The sequence below is a fragment of the Sciurus vulgaris genome, assembly GCF_902686455.1.
Source record: "Sciurus vulgaris genome assembly, chromosome: 5".
Classification (NCBI taxonomy): domain Eukaryota; kingdom Metazoa; phylum Chordata; class Mammalia; order Rodentia; family Sciuridae; genus Sciurus; species Sciurus vulgaris.
Genome location: NC_136465.1, coordinates 74,538,040 through 74,559,620, shown reverse-complemented (window position 1 = coordinate 74,559,620; position 21,581 = coordinate 74,538,040). Strand labels below are relative to the sequence as shown.

Genomic DNA, 21,581 nt, shown 5'->3' with positions numbered 1-21,581 from the left:
TTAGCACTGAAAGAAGTCATTATCAGAGATATTTAGGATATTGGATGTGTAAGACACTAAAAGATGGTTCTAGGAAGCAAAAGTGAAACTGAGACTGATTTTATGCTACAAAATCAAAGGGACATAGTACTTTCTTTGCTTAGAAATAAAACTACCCCCAAATCTGACCTGTGCACCAACCATCTTCTGTCACTGAGAGAGCAGTCACAAAAGACATCTTTTGCTATCCTCTGCCAAACACATGTCTTCAGTCATTTATAGACCCAATACCCCAAGTCTCAAAGGCCACTAAGAATCATGGTTTGCATGGTCTAGACCTGGGTGCTTTCTTCTTTGACTGAAGTGTTAATGTGTCTCTTTTTCTTCTAATTTATGATGCAAAACCCTGACCATAATTCTCTACAATGCAAAAATAGATTTTAAAATTTATGGTTTTCTTTACTTAAAATTTTTGCTATGTTGGTCTTAGGGCATTTCTGTAGAAATACATTGATTCTAAATGCAGTGATCACTGGTAAACTTACTCCTCTCTAGACCTTTCCAAAAAGGCAATGACTGCTATAGTTTGGATCTTAAAAGTGTCCCCAAAGACCATGCTAAATGATTAATCTCCAACATGGTTCTGTTGGGAGGTGATAGATCCCTTAGGAGTTCGGGAGTAGTGGGAAGTCACTAAGTCATTAGGGGCCTGCTCTTGGTGGAGATTATAGAACCCTGGCCTCTCTTAACTCTTTTCCCAGACATGAGATGAGCAATTTGCTGTATCTTGTTCTTCTACATTGAGATGCTATGTCACCCAAAAAAAAATTAGGCCAACCAAACACTAACCGAAATTTCCGAAATTGTGAATGAAATTAAACCTTTCCACTTTATAAGCTGATTATCTTATGTATCTCTTGTGACAAAAAGCTTACTAACACTAACCTGGCTGACAGTTTTAGTTGCGACTTTTATCCTTCAGAACTGTAAGAGAGAAATTCCATTTTTAAATCAAATTTTAAAATGTCCTTACCAAGTCATTGGCCAATAAAAAGATTTCTGCTACATCTCAGAAAGTAAGGACTTTAGTCAATATGAAAATGTGGAGCCATGTTAGATGACATGCTGAAATTTTTAGGGTAGTAGGAAAATGCTCAAATGTGTCTTCTTTACAATAAACTTGGATGTTATTAGATATATATAAATGTACATATATAGATATATATGTTTTTATCTATATGCATTGTGAACAGCTTTTATGTGTATTTATTTAAGCACTGAAAAGTTTGTTTTAGAGTACAATAAAAAGTAGTGCTCAAATACTATTATTTTTAAAAACAATACTTAAATTTTCAATAATATGAAAATATATAGTCCTAACGATTTAAGGTGTTACCTTTTAAATACTAACTTCCTAAATGTAAATGCGTCTTTCATCTACAATTTATACTCTGCTGCATTGCACTCTCATAAGAACTTAGTTCTTTTTAATATTTTTTAAATCTAATGCATATTATTTTCCTTATAGCAGCCTTCTACTTCACAAATTTACTTCCTATATGCACACTTATTTTTACTTTTGAATGTCAAAATCCAATGGAAAACAAAGTCAAATTAGTACAAATTTAGATGTTGAACTGTAGTCTATCAAATATTTGCATCCATTAAAGAAAACAATATAAAAATTATTTATGTTTCCACTTTAAAAGTAAGATCTTTAAAACTTTCTAAAATAGTTTGGTTGCTTTTTTAAAGGTCCTATATATTTCCTGTTAGATTTATTCTCATAAATTTCACAGATGCATCCAATGTACTGATAAACATCTCTTCCTTTGGTGCACCATTGCTCTTGATCAACACTATGTGCTGATGGTGTACTCATTCATACTAATTCACTCTCCCTGATAAATTAGTAACTACCCTCTCCCATAACATAGGAGGGGTCAGTAGGAGTCACTGCCCTGTGTTTACCATATTCTTGTGGATCAAAGATACGTGCTGCAGTCCAGTGTCAGCTGTGTGGGAAGGGCATGTCTAAAGAGCAAAGGTAAATGGAAAGAATCAGGAATTGGGAAGGAAATGTGGAAGGAATGTTCTGGAAGCATCAATCCCCATTCCTCATGCTTTCTCTTTAGAAGCTCATCTTTCCTGTAATTTCTACAATTCTGTAAATAAAACCACTTTTAGTTGGGTCCCTACCATTTGTAATGAAAGTTATCACTAAGAGACCCAGCACATTTCAATGTCTGTGTCTCAACGAAAGCCTCGGAAAGTAGGTTTTACTATAGGTTTCAAAACTCCAAGCAGCAACCTTCAATATAAATGCTTTTTACAAGTCAGAGGGAGAAGATGCATGCCAAATTGCTTCAGTAAACCATGGAAAATGGACATTATAGGTAAATGTTGACCACTGTAGGCCTTTAAACTATGCTCAAGCTATGGCATCCTCCACTTCCAAGTATACAAGAAGGGTTACTCTGAACATATATTTGATTATTTTGAATCCATATTATAGAGTCTAGATGAACCAATCATAACATTGCAGACTTTGCAGACTGAGCAATACATACAGAATGGCACCTAACTTCTCTTCATGAATACGTTCTTACATTAAAAAGTCAGGTGGTGGTATTTTTACCTCAGCCATCTGGAAATGGAAAATATAGGAAATTTCTCATCTCTAGATTACTATCAACCACTGAACTATTACAGAAAGAATGTGTACTTTTGAAATTAAAACCAAGTACTGTGTTTAAATCACTGTGATATAAGGAACACCTTTCTAATTGAAGGCCTAGGTAGACCACAGTAATACCCATTTTTTAAAATCAGGCGACCTAAGGCTATGGAGCAGTGCACACCCGTATCTGAGTCACACCTTGACTGTGGGCTTGTCTGGGAACGTATTTCCCGTTGCTGGGCACAGACTTATAATTTAAATGGGCCGATCTGCTGAATGTACCACACAAGCCATATAGGAAAAGATAGTATTTATTAAGACATATAAAGTATATACAAAAGGAAAACCATCCCAGGTAGCATACCAACTCAGCACCAGAGAGACATCATGGGCATTTCGCAGCATACATAACCAAAGAAAGCAGTCTTGTCACCTTTGAGTTCTTCTCATCTCTCTTAAATACACTGGAGTAAACACATAAAGTTATTGTCTGGAGCCACTGGGCTCAGTGCCACCAGTACGTTTGGTCTCCAGACCTGGATCTGGCCAGGAGCCCGGCCTTGAGAGCAGAAACCAGATGTCTTTAAGTTTTTTTGTTTTTTCTCAGGCAGAGAGCTTATCTGTCCTAGGCAGACCACTAAGTTTCTCATGCGAGTTGTTTACTCCTTGCCCTGATATCACTTTTTGAAAGCACTCTTAAACAAGACTCCATTTTTCTCTGCAGGGCTGTTTACACCTCTTTGTTTGCAAGAGTCCATCAATCCATGAGAACTATAGGTGAGGATCATCTGTCTCTGTAGATCTGATAGCAGACTGAGATTTCTAAGTCATATATTATTCAAAACATCTGTCCTATGGCTTCTGGGTGAACAAAATTTTATAATATAATGCTAGAACATAATAATCCATAAGTACTTGAGGATTTGTTTAAAGATGAGAAAAGAATGGTCAGTTTTCACTGATGCTGCTGCTTGGGTTGCTTCACGATCTCTTTCCATAGCAGTGCCTGATACTCAGCCAAAGTCCTAAGAATGTTCAGTGAATGGATTTTGTTCTTTTCATGACCTAGTGAGACTATTGGAGGATTAGGTCTCACTGATCTGTGAAGAGTAGAACTCTGAAGCTGAGTGCTGCACTGGGTGATTTACTTCTTTATCAGAAATGCCTCCAGTTTCATCTGTGGGAATTATGCAGATATTCATTAGATTCTATAACATACTGAAAAACAGCATCTAAGACACAGATACCATTAACCATCTAACTAGAGGGGATCATAATGAGATAGTCCAGTGGGTTCTTTCAGGTAGACTTTAACAAAAAGATAGTACTAGTCCACCAGAATCAGTCCATTCCACAAGTCTTTTGGGGAGCTAGTAATGAACCATTAACAATGAAAACATAAAAAGGAAATAGTGATACTGAAGACAAAGTTGAGTATCAAATCAAGCTACACACTGTGATTCAGTCACACACAATTGTGGCCCTCACTGGTGGTGCTCGGTAGTAACCCCTAACATGGAGGTGGAACTGAGTGGAAACCAGAGTACACAGGGAAGGAGACAAGGTGGTATCCACAGACAGAGCCTATCAACTTTCAGGGTTTTTTTTAATCTCACTTGAGGTAGAGAGGATAGCATTATTGTACCAGACCATGGCCAACACTGCATTTCTCATATTCATTAAAGCCATAATGCCCTAAAGATTAGTCATTTCAGTTTGGAATTTTTGTATCAAATAATAATACATCCTAACTTGATCTAGATTGAAATGACCTTGCAGAAACACTTCATGAGTCCAGACTTCATTGTAATATATCAGCAGCAGTAAGAAATAGACACACAACTAATTAGAATGTCTGAAGAAACAATTTTAAGAAAGAATTTGCTTAATGCTCTTGCTATTCATCCCATTTTATGGCTCACTTTGAAAAGAAAACATTAATGATCATGTTCTTCTCTTGAGAAAGGTGATCCTTGCTATGCTTTTTCATAAAAAATATCATTCAATAACAGGTCCATATCTATAGCCAGATGGCTCCCCAAGGTTCTGAACCCATACCTGAAATGAAATCCTTTCCTGACCATCTTCAATAGACAAATGTCTCATGGGTTCATCAAATTCTACTCATCAGTAACAAAATAATTCCTCAAACAGAACAAAACAAAAAGCAGCCAGCAAACATCCTTGGATATTTTAATCACTTCTGATCTTGCTCTGAAATATTCTTTTGGTCTTCTAGAATGGGAAGAACCTTGATTATTATTGTCATAAAACTTGGTTTCTTTCTTATTTTCACAATACTTAGTGTATGTTTTCTCATGTTTAAATGTAAGTAATTAAAAATTGTGAGACTGTAGCTGGATCATGGTGGCACACACCTGTAATCCCAGTGACACAGGAGGCTGAGGCAGGGAGAATCGCAAGTTCAAAGCCAGCCTCAGCAAAAGTGAGGCACTAAGCAACTCAGTGAGACCCAGTCTCTAAATAAAAAACAAAATAGGGCTGGGGATGTGGCTCAGTGGTCAAGTGCCCCTGAGTTCAATCCCCAGTATCAAAAAAAATTGTGAGATATGATAAATACTGAATACTTTTATAGTCATTAACAAATGTTAATTAAGTTAGAATTACTATCCAGGAGCTGAAAATATCTAAGGATTAAATGGTAAAATAAATAAACCTAGTTCTATTGAGTTCATATTCAATGGCTAAATATAAAACTTACAAAAGGAAGAATATAGATAAATAGAATACATAGGATGATAACACATTGGCAGGTAGAGAGATACATAAATGGATGATGGATAATCCTTTTAATACATGAAAGAATGATTCTGTGAAAGCTAATTCATTTAACTTTTCATTCCTTGAATTCAGCCATTCTAAACTGATTCTGCAAATTGCTCCAAAATTTGACTCCAGAAACTTGCTCATGGAAGTCCCATTCTAACACCAATTGTCAAATCCTTCTACATACCCCAAACTAGAAAAGAAAAGTCTTTCATACCATTGCCTGTGACATGTCACATCCAGATTCAGGACACAGGCAGGAATACTCATTGTATTGATACTTTTCTCCCTTAGGATTTGTTCGCCTGGTTGGAGCAGATGGACCCTGCTCAGGCCTTGTGGAAGTGAATTCTGGAGGAGGATGGACTCCTGTGTCTGATGTGAACTTCACATTCCCCACAGCCCAGGTCATCTGTGCAGAGCTGGGATGTGGCAAAGCAGTGTCCTTACAAGGCGATATGTCAAACACAGCTAATGGACAGATCTGGGCTGAAGAGTTCCAGTGTGTGGGCCAGGAACCTGAGCTCTGGTCCTGCCCCAGGGTGTCCTGTCCTGGAGGCAGTTGCCCCCACAGTGGGACTGTTGAAGTTGTCCGCTCAGGTGAGACTGAGAGATGCACTTTAACCTTCCTGAACACTCAGCTGCTCTGTTTTATTTCCTCCTCTTCCTACATTCACTGTTCTCCTCTTTCTCCTCTCCTCCTCTTCCTCTTCCTTCTCCTGATCCTTTTCCTCCTCTCTTCTCTCTAGGACTCTGATTCTGTATGATAGACAATTTCAGCTTGTCACAATTAGCTTTTATGCTGTATTTTATTACACTAATATCTTTCATTCTACATTTAATTCTGGGATTTTCTATAGTCTTTTGTTCAAAATCACTAATTCTTTTTTCTGTCAAACTTTTTGTAAACCTTTTCATTCAATTGTTTACTAGATATTTTCAATTGGTGAAAGTTTCTTTGAAAGTTTTTAAGTATTTACAATTCTCTGCTAATATTGTTCGTTTTCGTATTTATTCTCACCTTCCTTCTTTTTTTTCCCAAAACACCTTGATCATAGTTAAAGTCTTTATCTGCCAGTTACAGCATCATTATCATGGTTGTGCTGCCCATCTGATCTAATTTTTTTCATTTTGTTAATCTGTCATGTGATCTCTCCTCTTTACTTACCATGTAACTTTTTCTATATTTTTATTGGTGCATAATAATTGTATGTAATGGTGGGAATCTGTTGTTACCTATTTGTACATGTATAACACATAAAATTTAACATGTCCAATATCATTTCCCCATATTTCCCTTTTCTTCGTTCAGTATGATGTTGGCTTTGGGTTTCTCATATACTATCTTTATAACGTAGAGGTAATTCCCTTCTATTCCTAACTTCTCCGGTATTTTTAACATGAATGGGTACTAAATTTTGTCGAAAGCCTTTTCTACATCTATTGAGATAGTCATGTGATTCTTGTCCTTAATTCTATTTAAGTGGTGAATTACATTTATTAATTTATGTATGTCAAACCACCTTGTATCCCTGGGATGAGACCCACTCTGTTCATGATGTATTAACTTCTTAATGTGTTTTTTAAAGTGATTTGCTAATATTTTATTAAATATTATTTTCATCTATGTTCATCAGGGGATAGCAGCCTGTAGTTGTCTCTTCTTGATGCATCTATGTCTGGTTTCGGTATCAGGGTTATACTGATTACATGAAGTGTATTTGGAAGTATTCTTTCCCTTTCAATTTCAATTTCAATGGAATAATTTGAGAAAGACCGGCGTTAGTTCTTGTTTAAAGGCTTGTGGAACTTAGCAGAGAATTCATCCAGTCATGAGCTTTTCTTTGTTGGAAGGCTTTTAATTGCTTTTTCAATTTCATTATTTGACATTAGTCTGTTTGGGTTTTCTATATCTTCCTGGCTCAATTTAGGCAGGTCACATTGCCTAGAATTTTTTCAATGTCTTCTAGATTTTCTAGTTTATTGGAGTACAGATTTTCAAAATAGTTTCTAGTGACCTTCTGGATTTCAGATGGTAATTTCTCCTTTTTCATCTCTAATTTTGTTTATTTGGGTCTTCTTTCTTTTGGTTAGTTTGGCTAAGGCTTTATCAATCTTATTTATCTTTTCAAAGGACCAACTCTTCATTGAAGTCATTTTGTGTACTGTTTTTTCTTTTTCAATTTCATTCATTTTTGGCTCTGATCTTAATTATTTCCTGTCTTCTCCTGACTTGGGAATTAGTTTGTTCTTCCATTTCTAAGACCTGAAGGTGGAATATAAATGTATTTATTTGGAATCTCTCTTTTTTTAATGTGAACACCCAATGCTATCGATTTTCTTAGAACTACTTTATACCGTCTCAGAAATTTTGATACATTGCATCTCTGTTCTCATTTGTTTCTAAGAAACTCTTGATTTCTTCTCTTATTTCTTCATTGATGCATTCTTCATTTTAAAGAGTATTGCTCAAATGTTTATGTGGTTTCTATTATTTTTCTTGGTGTTGAATGCTAATTTCATTCCATTATGATCCAAGAGGATACATGAAATTATATCAATTTTTGTGTATTTGCCAAGACTTACTTTGTGACCTAGAATATGTTCTATTTGGGAAAAGGTTCCATGAGCTTCTGAGAAGGTAAATTCAACTGTTTAGGGGTGGAAATATTCTGTAGATGTCTATTAAGTGTATTTGATTTATAGTATTATTAGGTTGGAAATATCTTTATTGATTTTATGTTCTGATAACCTGTCTATTGGTGATAGGGATGTGTTCAAATTAACCACCCAGTGTTATTGTGCTGAGATCTACTTGAGATTTAATATCAAGTAGCATTTTTCTTTATTTCCAGTTATGGTATGCTGACATTTGGGCATAAATATTTGTCATCATTATTTCTTCCTCTTCTCCTTCTCTTCCTCCTCTTCTCCTCCTCCTCCTCTTCTTTTCTGGTACACAGGAATTGAACCCAGGGGCACTCGACCACTGAACCACATCCCCAGCCCCTTTTATTCATTTATTCTGAAACAAAATCTTGCTAAGTTGCTCATGCCCTTACTGAGAGACTGCGGCTGGCTTTGAACTTGTGATCCTCCTGCCTCAGCCTCCCAAGTCACTGGGATTACAGGTATGTGCCACCACACCAGGCTAATTATATCTTCTTATTGGATCATTCACTTTACCAGGATGTACTGGCCTTCTTTGTCTCTTCTGATTAATTTACTTGAAATATGCTTTGCCAGATCTGAAAATAACTACTGCTGCTTGTTTTGGGATTCCATTTGTATGAACTATTTTTCCATCTTTTTACCTCAACCTGTGGTTGGCTTTACCTAACATACTCTTGCAAACAGCATATAGGTGCACCTTGTTTATGGATCCATTCACCTAATCTCTATATTTTAATTGACAAGTTGAGTGTTATTATGGCTATTTGTGGTTTCCTGCCATATTTGCTATATTTGTCATATTTGCCATATTTGCTATATCCAAATATTTGTTATATTTAATTCTGAATTTACTTTCATTTAGTTGATTGCTCTTCTTGTGATTCTCATCTATTTGGGAGGTTGTTTTTTTTTTTTTCTTTTGGATTCTTCTGTGTGCAGTTTCTCTGAGTATTCTTTTTAGTGCTGGCTTGTTGATCATTAATTCTTTTAATTTCTCCTTGTCATGGGCATTTTTATTTCCCAATTTATTTTGAAAGAGACCTTTGCTGAATACACCAATCTTGACTAGAAATTGTTTTCTTTTAAAGTTCGGAATATCTCATTCCAGGATCTCCTTGATTTTAGGATCTCAGTTGATAAGTCAAAAGTGAGCCTCATTGATTTGTCTCTAAATATAACATGACATTTTTTCTCTTGCATCATTTAATATTCTTTCCTTATTTTCTATGGTAGGCATTTTTATTATGGTGTGTCTTAGAGAAGTTCTTTCCTGAATTTGTCTATTTGGGGTACTACATGCCTTTTTTTTCCCATGTATTTTGCAGAATTTTTTTTGTTTTTTGTTTGTTTCTTTGTTTGCTTTGTCTGTTATCAATCTCATTTCTGATGTGGGAAAATTTTTCTGTTATTATCTCATTGAAAATGTTCTTAATGTCTTTATCCTGTATCTCCATGTTCTTTTTTATCTCAGTGACTCTCAGGTTTGTTCTCTTGGTGCTGTCCAAGAATTCTTATACATTCTGATCATTTCCTTTTTCCCCTTTCTTACTAAATATTCAAGTTCATATGCCCCATATTCAAAAACTAAAGTTCTGCCTTCAAGGCCTAAAGTTCCATTTTCTATGCTATCCAATGATACTTTCGAGTGAATTTTTTATTTGATTCATTATGCCTTTAATTTCCAAGAGTTCTGATTGGTTTCTTTTCATTATCTCTATTACTTTATTGAAATCTTTATTTGCTTAATTGTTCTTAATTCTTTCCTTATATCCTCCTTTAGTTCATTGAACATTTTAATATTCTTTTTTTTTTATAGTCTTTCTCTGGAATTTAATCCACTTCCATATCTGTAAGATCTTTTATAGGGATATTGTGAATCTTGGGAGGTATTTGTTTGCCTATTTCCTTGTGTTTTCAGAGGTCTTATACCTGTTCATCAATTGAGATGGATTCCTCTTTTATATGCATATCATTTTGTGTATGGTTACCTTTTTCATTTTGGACTTCTCTCTGTTTCTAATATATGAGTAGATGTCAAGGACCTGAGGTCCCCTTCTGGTTATTCCTCCTTGGTAATGGTTATTGGTTTGAGGTTTTTGTCTCCCTGATCTATTTGTTGAGGTATTGTTGAGACTCAGGTGGAGCTAGAATGTGTGCAGGGTGAGATTTGCTGTTACCTGGCTAAGTTTAGAGTATTGCTAGGCAGAAAGATCTCTACTCTATAAACTTGAAGTGTCCCAGTTACTTTTCAGCCCCTCTTAGAGGAAAAGGAGAGTTAAGAACAGTATTAATGTTAGTAACAGGTTTACAGCCTTAAGATAAATGTCAGGTGTTTACTCTGACATTCATAACACTAATGATGACCTGTATAGTAGTCATGGGGCTAGAATTTAACATCAGTAGCAACAATATAAATCTGTGACCTAGATCAGGCATTAAACAACAGGTGTCTACTGTGTCATCCTCTGTATGAATAACTACAATAAGATGAATGGGGTAGGAATTACATAAACTATATAATTCTCTTAAATAGTGGGATTACAGTTTCTTAAGTGAGGAGAAAATGTATTAGCAAGGCAAGAAAAAGTTTCAAATATTTATGAAAGTGAACAGAGGAGAAGCAAGAAATATGTAGCAGATGTCAGCTGTAAAAAAAAGAGGAATAAAAACATAATTAAAAACAATAAAAAATGAAAGAGAGGAAGAGGGAACAGAAAAATGTGGTTATTAGTGAGTGAAGAGAGTGATAATGGTACAATAAGAAGGACAAAAGCCAAGGTATGAACAGACAAAAGTTAAGACCAAAATAACTCAAATGTATAATGATATCCTGCCTTAGTCAAGCCAAGGTTAAAAAATGTACAGGTGAAGAAGAAAACAATTAAAATGAAAGTAAAATTATATGAATTTCATATATATATATATATATATATATATATGTGCATGTGTGTGTATATGTGTGTGTGTGTGTGTGTGTGTATCCTATCCACGCAGTAAGAACTCTCTCTACCCCTGCCTCATACACACACACACACACACACACACACACACACTCACATATACACACACAATATCTCACAGACTGGAAAAGAGTAAAAATAATAAAATACAAGGAAATAATATTTGAAAAAAGTTTTTTTAAAGTTAAAATTTCTTTAAAAGTAAAAGATTGGGGACTATGAAAAAAAGGGATAAGAAAAATATTTAAAAAGAGAAAAATAAGAAAAAATAAAGGGCCTATTTCCACTGAGGTTATCATAACTATTCACAGGTATGAATTTTCATTCTTTATATTATTTTGGGGCTCTGCAACCCTTGGATCCAGTGCTGGGTTGTTAAGTTTAGGTCTTTGTGTTCCTCCCCTGGCTGACGACCATTGCATCTGGGAGCCAAATCTTGTTATGATAGCTCTCAGCTTCCCATCTTCTAGTATAGGGTGTGATAGACTTGGGGTATCTGACAAATGTATTCCTCTAGAGGGTGTGGCAGAGTTCTAAATTGGAAGTTCCAGCAGCTGGGGTTTAGTTTCGGCTGACCTTTGGAACTTTATGATGGGTATTTGCTATTTGATCCATATCCCCTGTTTCTGGGGAGATGCTGGTTACTGCTGGATGTCTAGTTCTCAGGGGCCTCCAATAAAATCAACTTTTAGGGCATAATTCAGTATAATTCAGATGCTGGCCCATTACATTGAATTTTAGAAATCATTCAGAAAATAGACACTTTGAACTACTCAACATAGGAATCCTGACATTTCTAGAAATGTTTTATCACATCTTATGAAGAACTCTACCAATAACAGTATAACGGATAGGACCTGCATGACTTCTACCTGAGACTGCTTATTACATTACACTGAGTTTAATTCCATTTTTTAAGAACAATTAATTCTCCTACTTGTTCTGGTGGGAATTGAGACTTGGCTGCTGCCCTGTTGTAATCACTCCATGACTTACCCAGCAAGCGCTACATTCTGAAAGTGAATCCTGCCATCTGCTTAGTTGATGGAAGGAGTAGCACATGACAAGAAAACTCTTCTCTCTTTGAAAATACAACCATTGACATGATTCTCTCTCCTCAGAGACCCCACAGCTCCGCCTGGTGGACGGGGGCAGTCGCTGTGCAGGCAGAGTGGAGATCCTTCACCAGCATTCCTGGGGCACTGCCTGTGATGACAGCTGGGACCTGAGTGAGGCCCACGTGGTGTGCAGACAGCTGGGCTGTGGAGTGGCCCTGAATGCCATGCGTGAGGCACACTTTGGGGAGGGACCAGGGCCCATGTGGCTAGACAATTTGAACTGCACAGGAGAGGAGTCCCATCTGTGAAAGTGCCCCTCAGAGGGCTGGATCCAAAACGACTGTTCACACAGTGAGGATGCAGGAGTCATCTGCTCAGGTATGGCCAGTGAATTCCCCACTGTAGTGAAAAATGAAAAATTCTAAGGAAATGAGTGTCTTACCCTTGGGGCAATAGGAGATGAATGGTCCAGAGAGGACCGAGAGGTTCTTTCATAGACCCCGAGTGTTTGAAACAGCTGTGGATGATGGGCTTCATTTTCTTTCCCTCTACCAAACATCAAATATTGTCCTTTCCTTTCTGAACTCTCTTTCTTGACAAGATAGGTTTTTTGGAGGATTGTTCCACTTAAAATCAATCTTCATAATTTTGTTTCTCTAATTTACAGATTTTAGGATTACATATAAATTACCAGACACACACTGTTTGCAGCACTTTTCAAAAGACAGACATGTATATGTATAGCCAGAGATATTTTTGCACTGCGTTAATAGGTGTGTGGGCACAGGGATGGGATTAAACACATCACAGAGGATTTTGGATCCTTGAAAAGCTGCAATTCTCCTTTCCAGATTCCAGAATTCTTGGCTCATTGACAGGAAGGGCCAGAGAACTGAGTGAAATGCTGAGTCACAGGTTCTCCATCCATTATTACTACCATAGATTCTCTCTACATTTCCTGTTCAAAGCAACATCTGTATAAACTCATACTTAGGAAGGTTAATGTAGCCCAGTCCTGGCTAATCAATGTTGAATGCAATAAAATGGTAAATGTATTAATATGCATTTATTATTATTAATATACAATTTATTATGGTAAGAGATTATGTTTAGGACTCAGACCAGGATGTTTATTTATTGATCTCTCACAAATACACTGAGTTAACTGCAATTCACACACAAAACTAGCTCAATAAGGGACAATAAACCAGGTGAGTGCCTGCTTTTAGTATATTAAAAAGAAAGGACATATCAAGGAGGGAGGAAGATTAAGAGTTTCCAACTTCAAGCAGCCCAGCATGAAGAGAGATGCATCCTTCTTGGGGAACAGAAAGGAAATTAAGATCAGGTCTTGAACTTAAAACCCAGGACAAGGCTTATGGAATGAAAGTTGGTGCCCTCGCTGGTTGCTATGCCAGTGTCCTCAGACTGAGAACCTGGAACTGTGTCTGGTCCGGCAGCAAAAAGACTGTCTCCCCCACCACTCTCCTACCTGTCTTGGCAGAGGGGGAAACTAGACTCCACCTGCTAAGGAGCAGGGCAGAAGACTGGCTCAGGACTTTGTCTTGGAGCTCAGTGCCAGGCCCACCATGGTGATACTCAGCACTCAGTAGGAATTAGAAGACTCAAGTGTAAAACAGAGCTCATAGAGAGAGCAAGACCTGTGAGCTGGTGGGACAGACTCAAGAAGAACTTGCAGCACCTGTGGCTGGTTCCAGGAGTCTTGGACCTTGAGTCCACCTCAGCAGTAAGCAATTCAGAGCATTGAGGGGCTTGGTCCCTCCCCGGTTCTGTGTTGTCCTAGCAGCTGTGGCCTCAGGTTGTGCAATAGCATTGCAGCAATGTGGCCACAGGACCACCCACCTCATTCCTCCCCAAAGACCCCGGGCAGCACAATATGGGGAGATTTAGGTCTCTGCTTGAAGGTGAAAATTAATTGGGCACCCAGATTTGACCTGGACATTTGGGCTCCTTACATATTATAATACAGCACTCAAAGATGACAGATAAAGAGTCTCAAGAGAAAAGAAACAAACGACACATAAGGTTGTCTTAATTCACCTAATGGCAGTAAACATATAGACCAGAAGTGAGTGCCATGAGATTTTCATAGAACCAAAAGAAAAAAACTTCCAATCAAAAATACAGAATACAAAAAGCTTTCACAAAGGAAATACAAAGACATTATCAAAGAGCCTCTCAAAAAAATTACCATATGATATATCAATCCCCTGCTGAGCATATAACCAAAGGAAATGAAATCAGGATGTTGAAGAGACATCTGTACTTCCATGTTTATGACAGCACTACTAACCAGTAGCTAAGAAATTGAAATAAAGTGTCCAACAATTGATTAATAAACAGGTAAAATGAAGTACATTTACACAAATGGCAAAAAAAGAAAAGGAATGAAGTTCTTTCATTTACTACAGAATCCACTGACCTGGAGATCATTAGGTTAAGTGAAATAAGTCAGGCAAAGAAAGACAAGTGCCTTATTATCTCACTGTATGTCAAATTTGAAAGAGTTGACATTATCAAATTTGAGACACGAATTGTGATTACCACAGGCTGGAGAGTGTAGAGGATGGAAATGAAAGGCTACTGATTGATTAATGAATAAAAGGTTTTGCTTAGATAGAAGCAGAACATTCTGGTGCCCCATTACACAGTAGGGTGATTACAGAAAACAATAACAAACTATATTTTGAAGAGCTGGAATAAAGCATATTGGAAGTTTTCACCAAAAAGAAATAGCATGTTTGAGAAGACAAAGATAACACAATGTATAAATACACCAGCATATCTATTTACCCATTAAAATGTGTATTATCTGTGTTTTTAAGTGTTTTAATTTACTCCAGTGAGAATGATTCATGTTAGTCAATACACTTCTGTAGGTGGAATTTTTCCTTTTTTTTTTTTTCCACACAGGTCTTGTAATTTTTTCGAATGACTTGAAATTATTTTTCTCCTTGCTAGATGTAAAGTTCCACAAAGCACATTATTTCCTTAAAATATACATATCTAGAACCAAAAAACATTTCTGGAACATGGCATATTGGGGTATAGGTTTTGAATGAGAAAACATAGAGGGAGACTCTCAACATGTTCTTTATATTCCTGTCTCCTATATCAGGACTGGGTCCTATATACAATCCTATATCAGATTGTGTCTTCTTTGGAGACCCCTCTGCCCCATTTTTATCCTTTCCCAGGCAGAGGTATTTTTAGTCATAATGGGCCTCCAATGACCACTCTCCTTGACTCCTGCTGTGCCTTGATGGATAGGTCATGCTACCTCCTCTGGCATTCAAAGGTGACTCGGCAGCCCAAAGTACAGGGAAAATTTGCTCTTCAAGGAGGATACTTGACCTATATGGACCTCTACCTGGCCAAATACAACGTCTGATGGAGACATTCCCATGTACTCAGGTCACACAGTTCTGTGCCCTAAACAGAATAGTAGGATTGTGGAGTGATGGATGAGGAGACAGGTAGATACAGAAATAAGGATTATGGACCCAGCATTGAATATTATATTTTTAATATTAATTTTTATGTTTCAAAAATAGACACAGGTTTGCTTCATATTATGCCTCAAGAAGCTTCCACTGTAACTACCATTTATAACTCAGAGGAAGAGATGCATACCAATGCTTTCAAGAGACCTTGAAAAATGACCATTCTGGATAAATTCTGCTGATTTAGGCAGAATTGATTATATCAAATCAATTGGTATAATCTCATCCATGATTTCAGAAGAAGGCCTACTCTGAACAAATGGTTGGTCCATGCACTAAAGGACCAAAAGAACCAACCTCAACATTCAGACCTCTGGGATTTTACAACTGTAGATTGTTCAGATTGAGTGATATGTTCAATAAGGCATCTTAGTTTAAAAACAAAAAAAATGGGGGGTTAGGGGGTGCCAGGGATTGAACTCAGAGGCACTCAACCACTGAGCCATATCCCCAGCCCTATTTTGTATTTTATTTAGAGACAGGGTCTCACTGACTTACAGGTGCTTCACTTTTGCTGAGGCTGACTTTGAACACACAATCCTTAAAATTATTTTAGAATATATTTTGTATAAGCAAGCCTAGTGTAAGGAAAGGTAGACAATAAAATGTGGTACTATTTACCTCAACCATCTGGTAATGTAGATGAAGAAGGGAAATCGGTTTTTTTTCTCCAAATCCCTTTATAACACTGACATATTACCAAAACTGATATGTATATTTGCAAATAGAACTAATGAGGATTTCTAAACCACTATGATATATGAAATGCCTTTTAGCTGAAGAACTATGTAGACCATAGTAATACCTACCTTCTGGAATCAGGGGATCTGGGTTTACAAAACAATGTATACCTGCCCCCAAACCACACGTTGACTGTTCTATTTATATTTCATTAAATACAACAGAGTAATTCAATACCTTTGAATAACAAATGGGGATCATCTCTATGTAGATGGTAGCTAACTCTGATCTATAAATCAGGTATTTTTGAAAAAAAAGATGTTTCAAGGTTTCTGGATGAATGCTATTTCAATAAAAATGCCTAGAAAATGATAATATAGTTTTAAAGATAAATTTAAAATATTGCTGAGTTTGCAACAATACTGCCCTCTGAACAACTCAGAATCTGTTCACCGCAATGACAGGTGTTCAACTGATAGTCTGAGTACATGTACTGTATGAATTCTAGTCTTCACTCTCTCAGGCTACAAATGGATTAGCGCCCTCTGATCTGTGAAGAGTGGAAGATTAAAGGTGAAACCTACATTGGGTGATCTATTTCTTCATCTGAAATTCCAATTTTCATTAGTGGAAAGTATACAAAATTCCCTGCAAAGGTTTGATATTGCAAAAGAATTCAGTGCCTGAGGAAAACATACCCACATAATATTTCAACTGGAGGACACTGCAATCAGATATTCCACTGAATTCTCTCAGATAGAACTTGGAAGTAATGTTATTCTACCTCAATTGAGATATTCTATATCTTGGGAGCTAGAAATATACCATACACGATGAAAAAAAAAAACAAGAAGATACAAAAGAAGTAGTGCTTCAGCAGACAAATTTGTGTATCTAATTGAGCTAGAACTATAATCAGTCATGCACAACTTGTGGTGGTGGTGTTAACCTCTAGTCTGGAGATGTAACTGAGTGGAAACAGAATCCACAGAGAAAAAGACCTGGTTTCATCCACAGACAGAGCCTACAGTCATGGATTCTGTTTTATAGGCTCATCTTTATTGTTCCTGTCACTGGACAACAATATTGGTAGCTGATTTTTATGATGCCCTGCAGGTCTCATACTCTTTAAAACATAGCATCCTAAAGTATAGTGATTTCAGTTTGAAATTTTGTATTTTCATTGTGACTTTCCAAGAAAGGTACATTGTCATCACTCCTCTATAATAATGATATAAATTAAAATGATCCTGCAGTCACAAGGTCACAAATCCACACTTGATAGAAATATATCAATCTCAGAAATGGTAGTATTCTAATTTTAATGCTTTAAGTAAAAATTTTAATAAAGTAGATCAATGCTTTTGATGTTTATTCCATTTTGAAGGCATACTTTGGAAAATAGTCACTGATCATGTTATTCTCTTGAGAAAGAATTCCCTGCTGAAATTCTTTATGACATAAACTTACTATTACATTACTTTTCCATACTATGGTTAGATGCCTGCCCAAAGGTCTGAATCCATACTTGAAATCACATCCTGATCAACTTTGATAGATATCTAATGGCTTCTTCCAACTCTACTTATTAATAACAAAATAATCTCTCAAAACAAAAGGCAAAAAAATGGCTCAAATATCTTGATAACTTCTTTTTTTAAACTTCTGATCCTACTTCTAAATTCTCTTTCTGTGTCCCATAATAGAAAGTATGATGTAAAGGACCCTGTATATTTTAGTCACAATAACTTGGTTTCATCTCAGTCTCAATATTTAGAGGGTTCTTTCCTCATCCCTAAATGGGAAATAAATATAAATTATCAGTTTTTAATACATATTTAATTTTTTCATTCATTGACAAATGTTAACTTAGTTGGAAATCTTTCAGTGAACTAAAAGTTTTTTAGGATAAAACAGTGAAAAATTAAGGAGGTAGACTGACAAAGATAGATATACAGAAAAACACGGGTATCTTTTTAATAAGAAGGATAATATGTTCATATAGAAGAAAACAAAAACACATATACTACACACACACCACATACACCACACACACAGAGTCACATATATTCATTTCTTCAGTCAGTCATTCAGAATTGACCTTTTAAATTCCTCCTCCTAAATTCGTCTTCACATGCTTGGTCATAGTATTCCCATTCTGATACCAACTGTTCAACCCGTTTCCCACACCCTGGGAAAAGAAAAGTTCTCAAGCATTGCCTGTGACACACACCTCCCAATTCCAAGCAAAGATACTCATTTTGTTAGTTACTTTCTTCCATAGGATTTGTGCATTTGGATGGAGGAGGTGGACCCTGCTCGGGGCGAGTGACAGTGAATTCTGGAAGAGAGTGGACTCCAGTATCTGATGGGAATTTCACATTAACCACAGCCCAGGTCATCTGTGCAGAGCTGGGGTGTGGCAAGGCTGCATCCGTCCTGGGGAACCTGCCCTTCAGAGAGCCTGGTGAAAAGGTCTGGGCTGAAGAGTTCCAGTGTAAGGGACAGGAGCCTGGGCTATGGTTCTGCCCCAGAGTGCCCTGTCCTGGAGGCAGTTGCCACCACAGAGGGGCTGTGCAAGTTGTCTGCTCAGGTGAGACTCAGCAGGACTTAACCTCCTTGCACACTCTGGTGGGGGTAAGAAAAATGTGAAATGTTGCTAAAATCCTGTCTTATACCAGGATATACAGATGTTCGGCTCATGAAAAATGGCAGCTCTCAGTGTGAAGGTCAAGTGGAGATGAAGACGTCTGGAGGCTGGAGAACACTCTGTGCCTCCCACTGGAATATGGCCAACGTCAATGTTGTTTGCCGTCAGCTGGGCTGTGGGGTCGCCCTCTCCACCCCAATAGGAGCATACTTTGTACAAGGAGATGATGAGAGCTGAAGAGACCGATTTCACTGCTCCAGGTCTGAGTCCTTCTTGTGGAATTTCCCTGTGACTGCCCTGGGTGTTCCTGCCTGTGCCCATGGAGACACAGCCTCTGTGGTGTGCTCAGGTAAGGGTACCAGGTAAGACTGGTACTTGGGTTACATGTTTCAGAGCAGTGTGGAGAGCTGACTTGTCAAAAGTGAGACATTTTTTTGGTGAAATTGGTTCTTCTCAATGCCCCTTCATCTTTCTGGCACTGTCAAAAGGTACTAAGAGGAGCAGTTTCAAGTAAGCATTAGTTTTTACTGAAATTCATAGAGAATAATGTACAGAAAGCTCCATCAAGTTCCTCACCTTAGACCATCAGAGACCATCAGCAGCTTCCAGAAGTCACCTGTGCATCCCTCCAGTTACTGTGCCCTCCTCTTCTCCAAAGAAGACTTTCACTTCTGCTGCCAAAGAATATTTGTGTCAACTTTTGAGCTTTATGTAAAATCATGCAGTATCTTCTCTTGTTGTGTCTACTTTGACAACACATAGTGCTTAGAATTCACCCATTGCTATCCGTAGCAGAACTTCATTTATTTTTATTGCTGTTGAATTTTCTGCTGAATGACCACATGACCATGTATTGATACATTCAAGTGATATTAAGATTTGTTGCTTCTTGACTTCCCAAATAATGATCCTACAAATTATCTTGACAATAGTTTTTGATGCAAATGTGTATGTATTTTATTAGGTTTTTAACCCTTGTCCTTTATTTTCAGTATCTTAATAGGGTGTTCTTTCAGGTGTCAAATGTTGTTCTTTTTTATTTTTTTATTTATTCTAATTAGTTATATATGACAGTAGAATGCATTTTAATACATCATACATAAGTGGAGTATAACCTTTTTTAATACTTTTTAGTTGGCAATGAACCTTTATTTTATTTATTTATATGTGATGCTGAGAATCTAACTCAGTGCCTCACACATGTTAGGCAAGCACTCTGCCACTGAGCCACAAACCCAGCCCAGGAATATGACTTCTAATTCTTCTGGTTGTACATGATGTAGAATCACACCAGTTATGCAATCACACATAGGGTAATAATGTCCAATTTCTTCTACTAGCCTTCCTATATGCATACCCACTCCCCTCCCTTCACTCCCCTCTGCCTAATCCAAAGCAATTATGTTCTTCCCTAGTCCCAGCCCCCTTATTGTGAATTAGCACACACTTATCAGAGAAAACATTCAGCCTTTAATTTTTTGGGATTGGCTTATTTTGCTTAACTTGATATTCTCCAGCTCCATCCATTTACTGGAAAATGCCATATTTCATTCTTCTTTAAGGCTGAATAATATTCCATTTTGTACATATACCACAATTTCTTTATCCATTCGTCCATTGAAGAGATTCTAGGTCAGTTCCATAGTTCAAATATTGTGAATTGAGCTACTATAAACTTTAATGTGACTGCATCACTTTAGTATAGCTGATTTTAAGTCCTTAGGGTATAAACCAAGGAGTGGGATAGCTAGGTCAAATGGTGGTTTCATTCTAAGTTTTCTAAGGAATCTCCATACTGCTTTCCATAGTGGTTACACCAATATGCAGAACAACAGCGATATGAGTGTACCTATTCCCCCATGTCCTCACCAACATTTATTATTGCCTGTATTCTTGATAAGTGCCACTCTGACTGGAGTGAGATGAAATCTTAGTGTAGCTTTGATTTACATTTCTCTGATTTCTAGAGATGCTGAACATTTTTTCCATGCTTGTTGATCAATTTGAAGTGTTCAGTTCCTTAGCCCATTTATTGATTGGGTTATTTATGGGTTTTTTTATATTTTCTTTTTTTAATTTTCTATTTTATTTGTTCAAATAAGTTGTATGTGACAGTAGAATGCATTTATATATTTTGATAGATCATACATCAATAGAGCGTAATCTCTCATTTTTCTGATTATACACATTGCAGGATCATATTGGTCATGCCGTCATACATGTACATGAAGTAATAATATCTGTTTTACTCTACTATCATTCTTCCCCCATACACCCTCCCCTCCCTTTACTTTCCTTTATCTAATAAAAAGTAACTATTCTTCCCTATCCTGCCCCCAACACGTATTGTGAATTAGCTTCCGCATATCAGAGAAAACATTCAGCCTTTGCTTTTCTTTATTCGTTCATCTGTTTCAGGGTGGCTAGGTTGGTTCCACAATCTAGCTTCAAACATTGATGTGGTTGCATCACTGTACTATGCTGATTTTAAGTCCTTTGGGTATAGAACAAGGAGTGGGATAGCTGGGTCAAATGGTGGTTCCATTCCAAGTTTTCTAAGGAATCTCCACACTGCTTTCCAGAGTGGTT

At 37.0% G+C, this 21,581-nt stretch overlaps 1 protein-coding gene across 1 annotated transcript in view; it reads left to right on the top strand.

The window, feature by feature from the left end:
- Positions 1-21,581, top strand: part of LOC306661051 (antigen WC1.1-like) — a gene marked incomplete at its 3' end in the record, with an annotated part of 301,199 nt that overhangs the window by 231,350 nt on the left and 48,268 nt on the right. Inside the window, 5 exon segments of the mRNA XM_079139880.1 lie at positions 12,201-12,442; positions 12,446-12,515; positions 18,627-18,935; positions 19,024-19,226; positions 19,230-19,341. Of these exon segments, the coding sequence (XP_078996006.1) occupies positions 12,201-12,442; positions 12,446-12,515; positions 18,627-18,935; positions 19,024-19,226; positions 19,230-19,341 (936 nt within the window).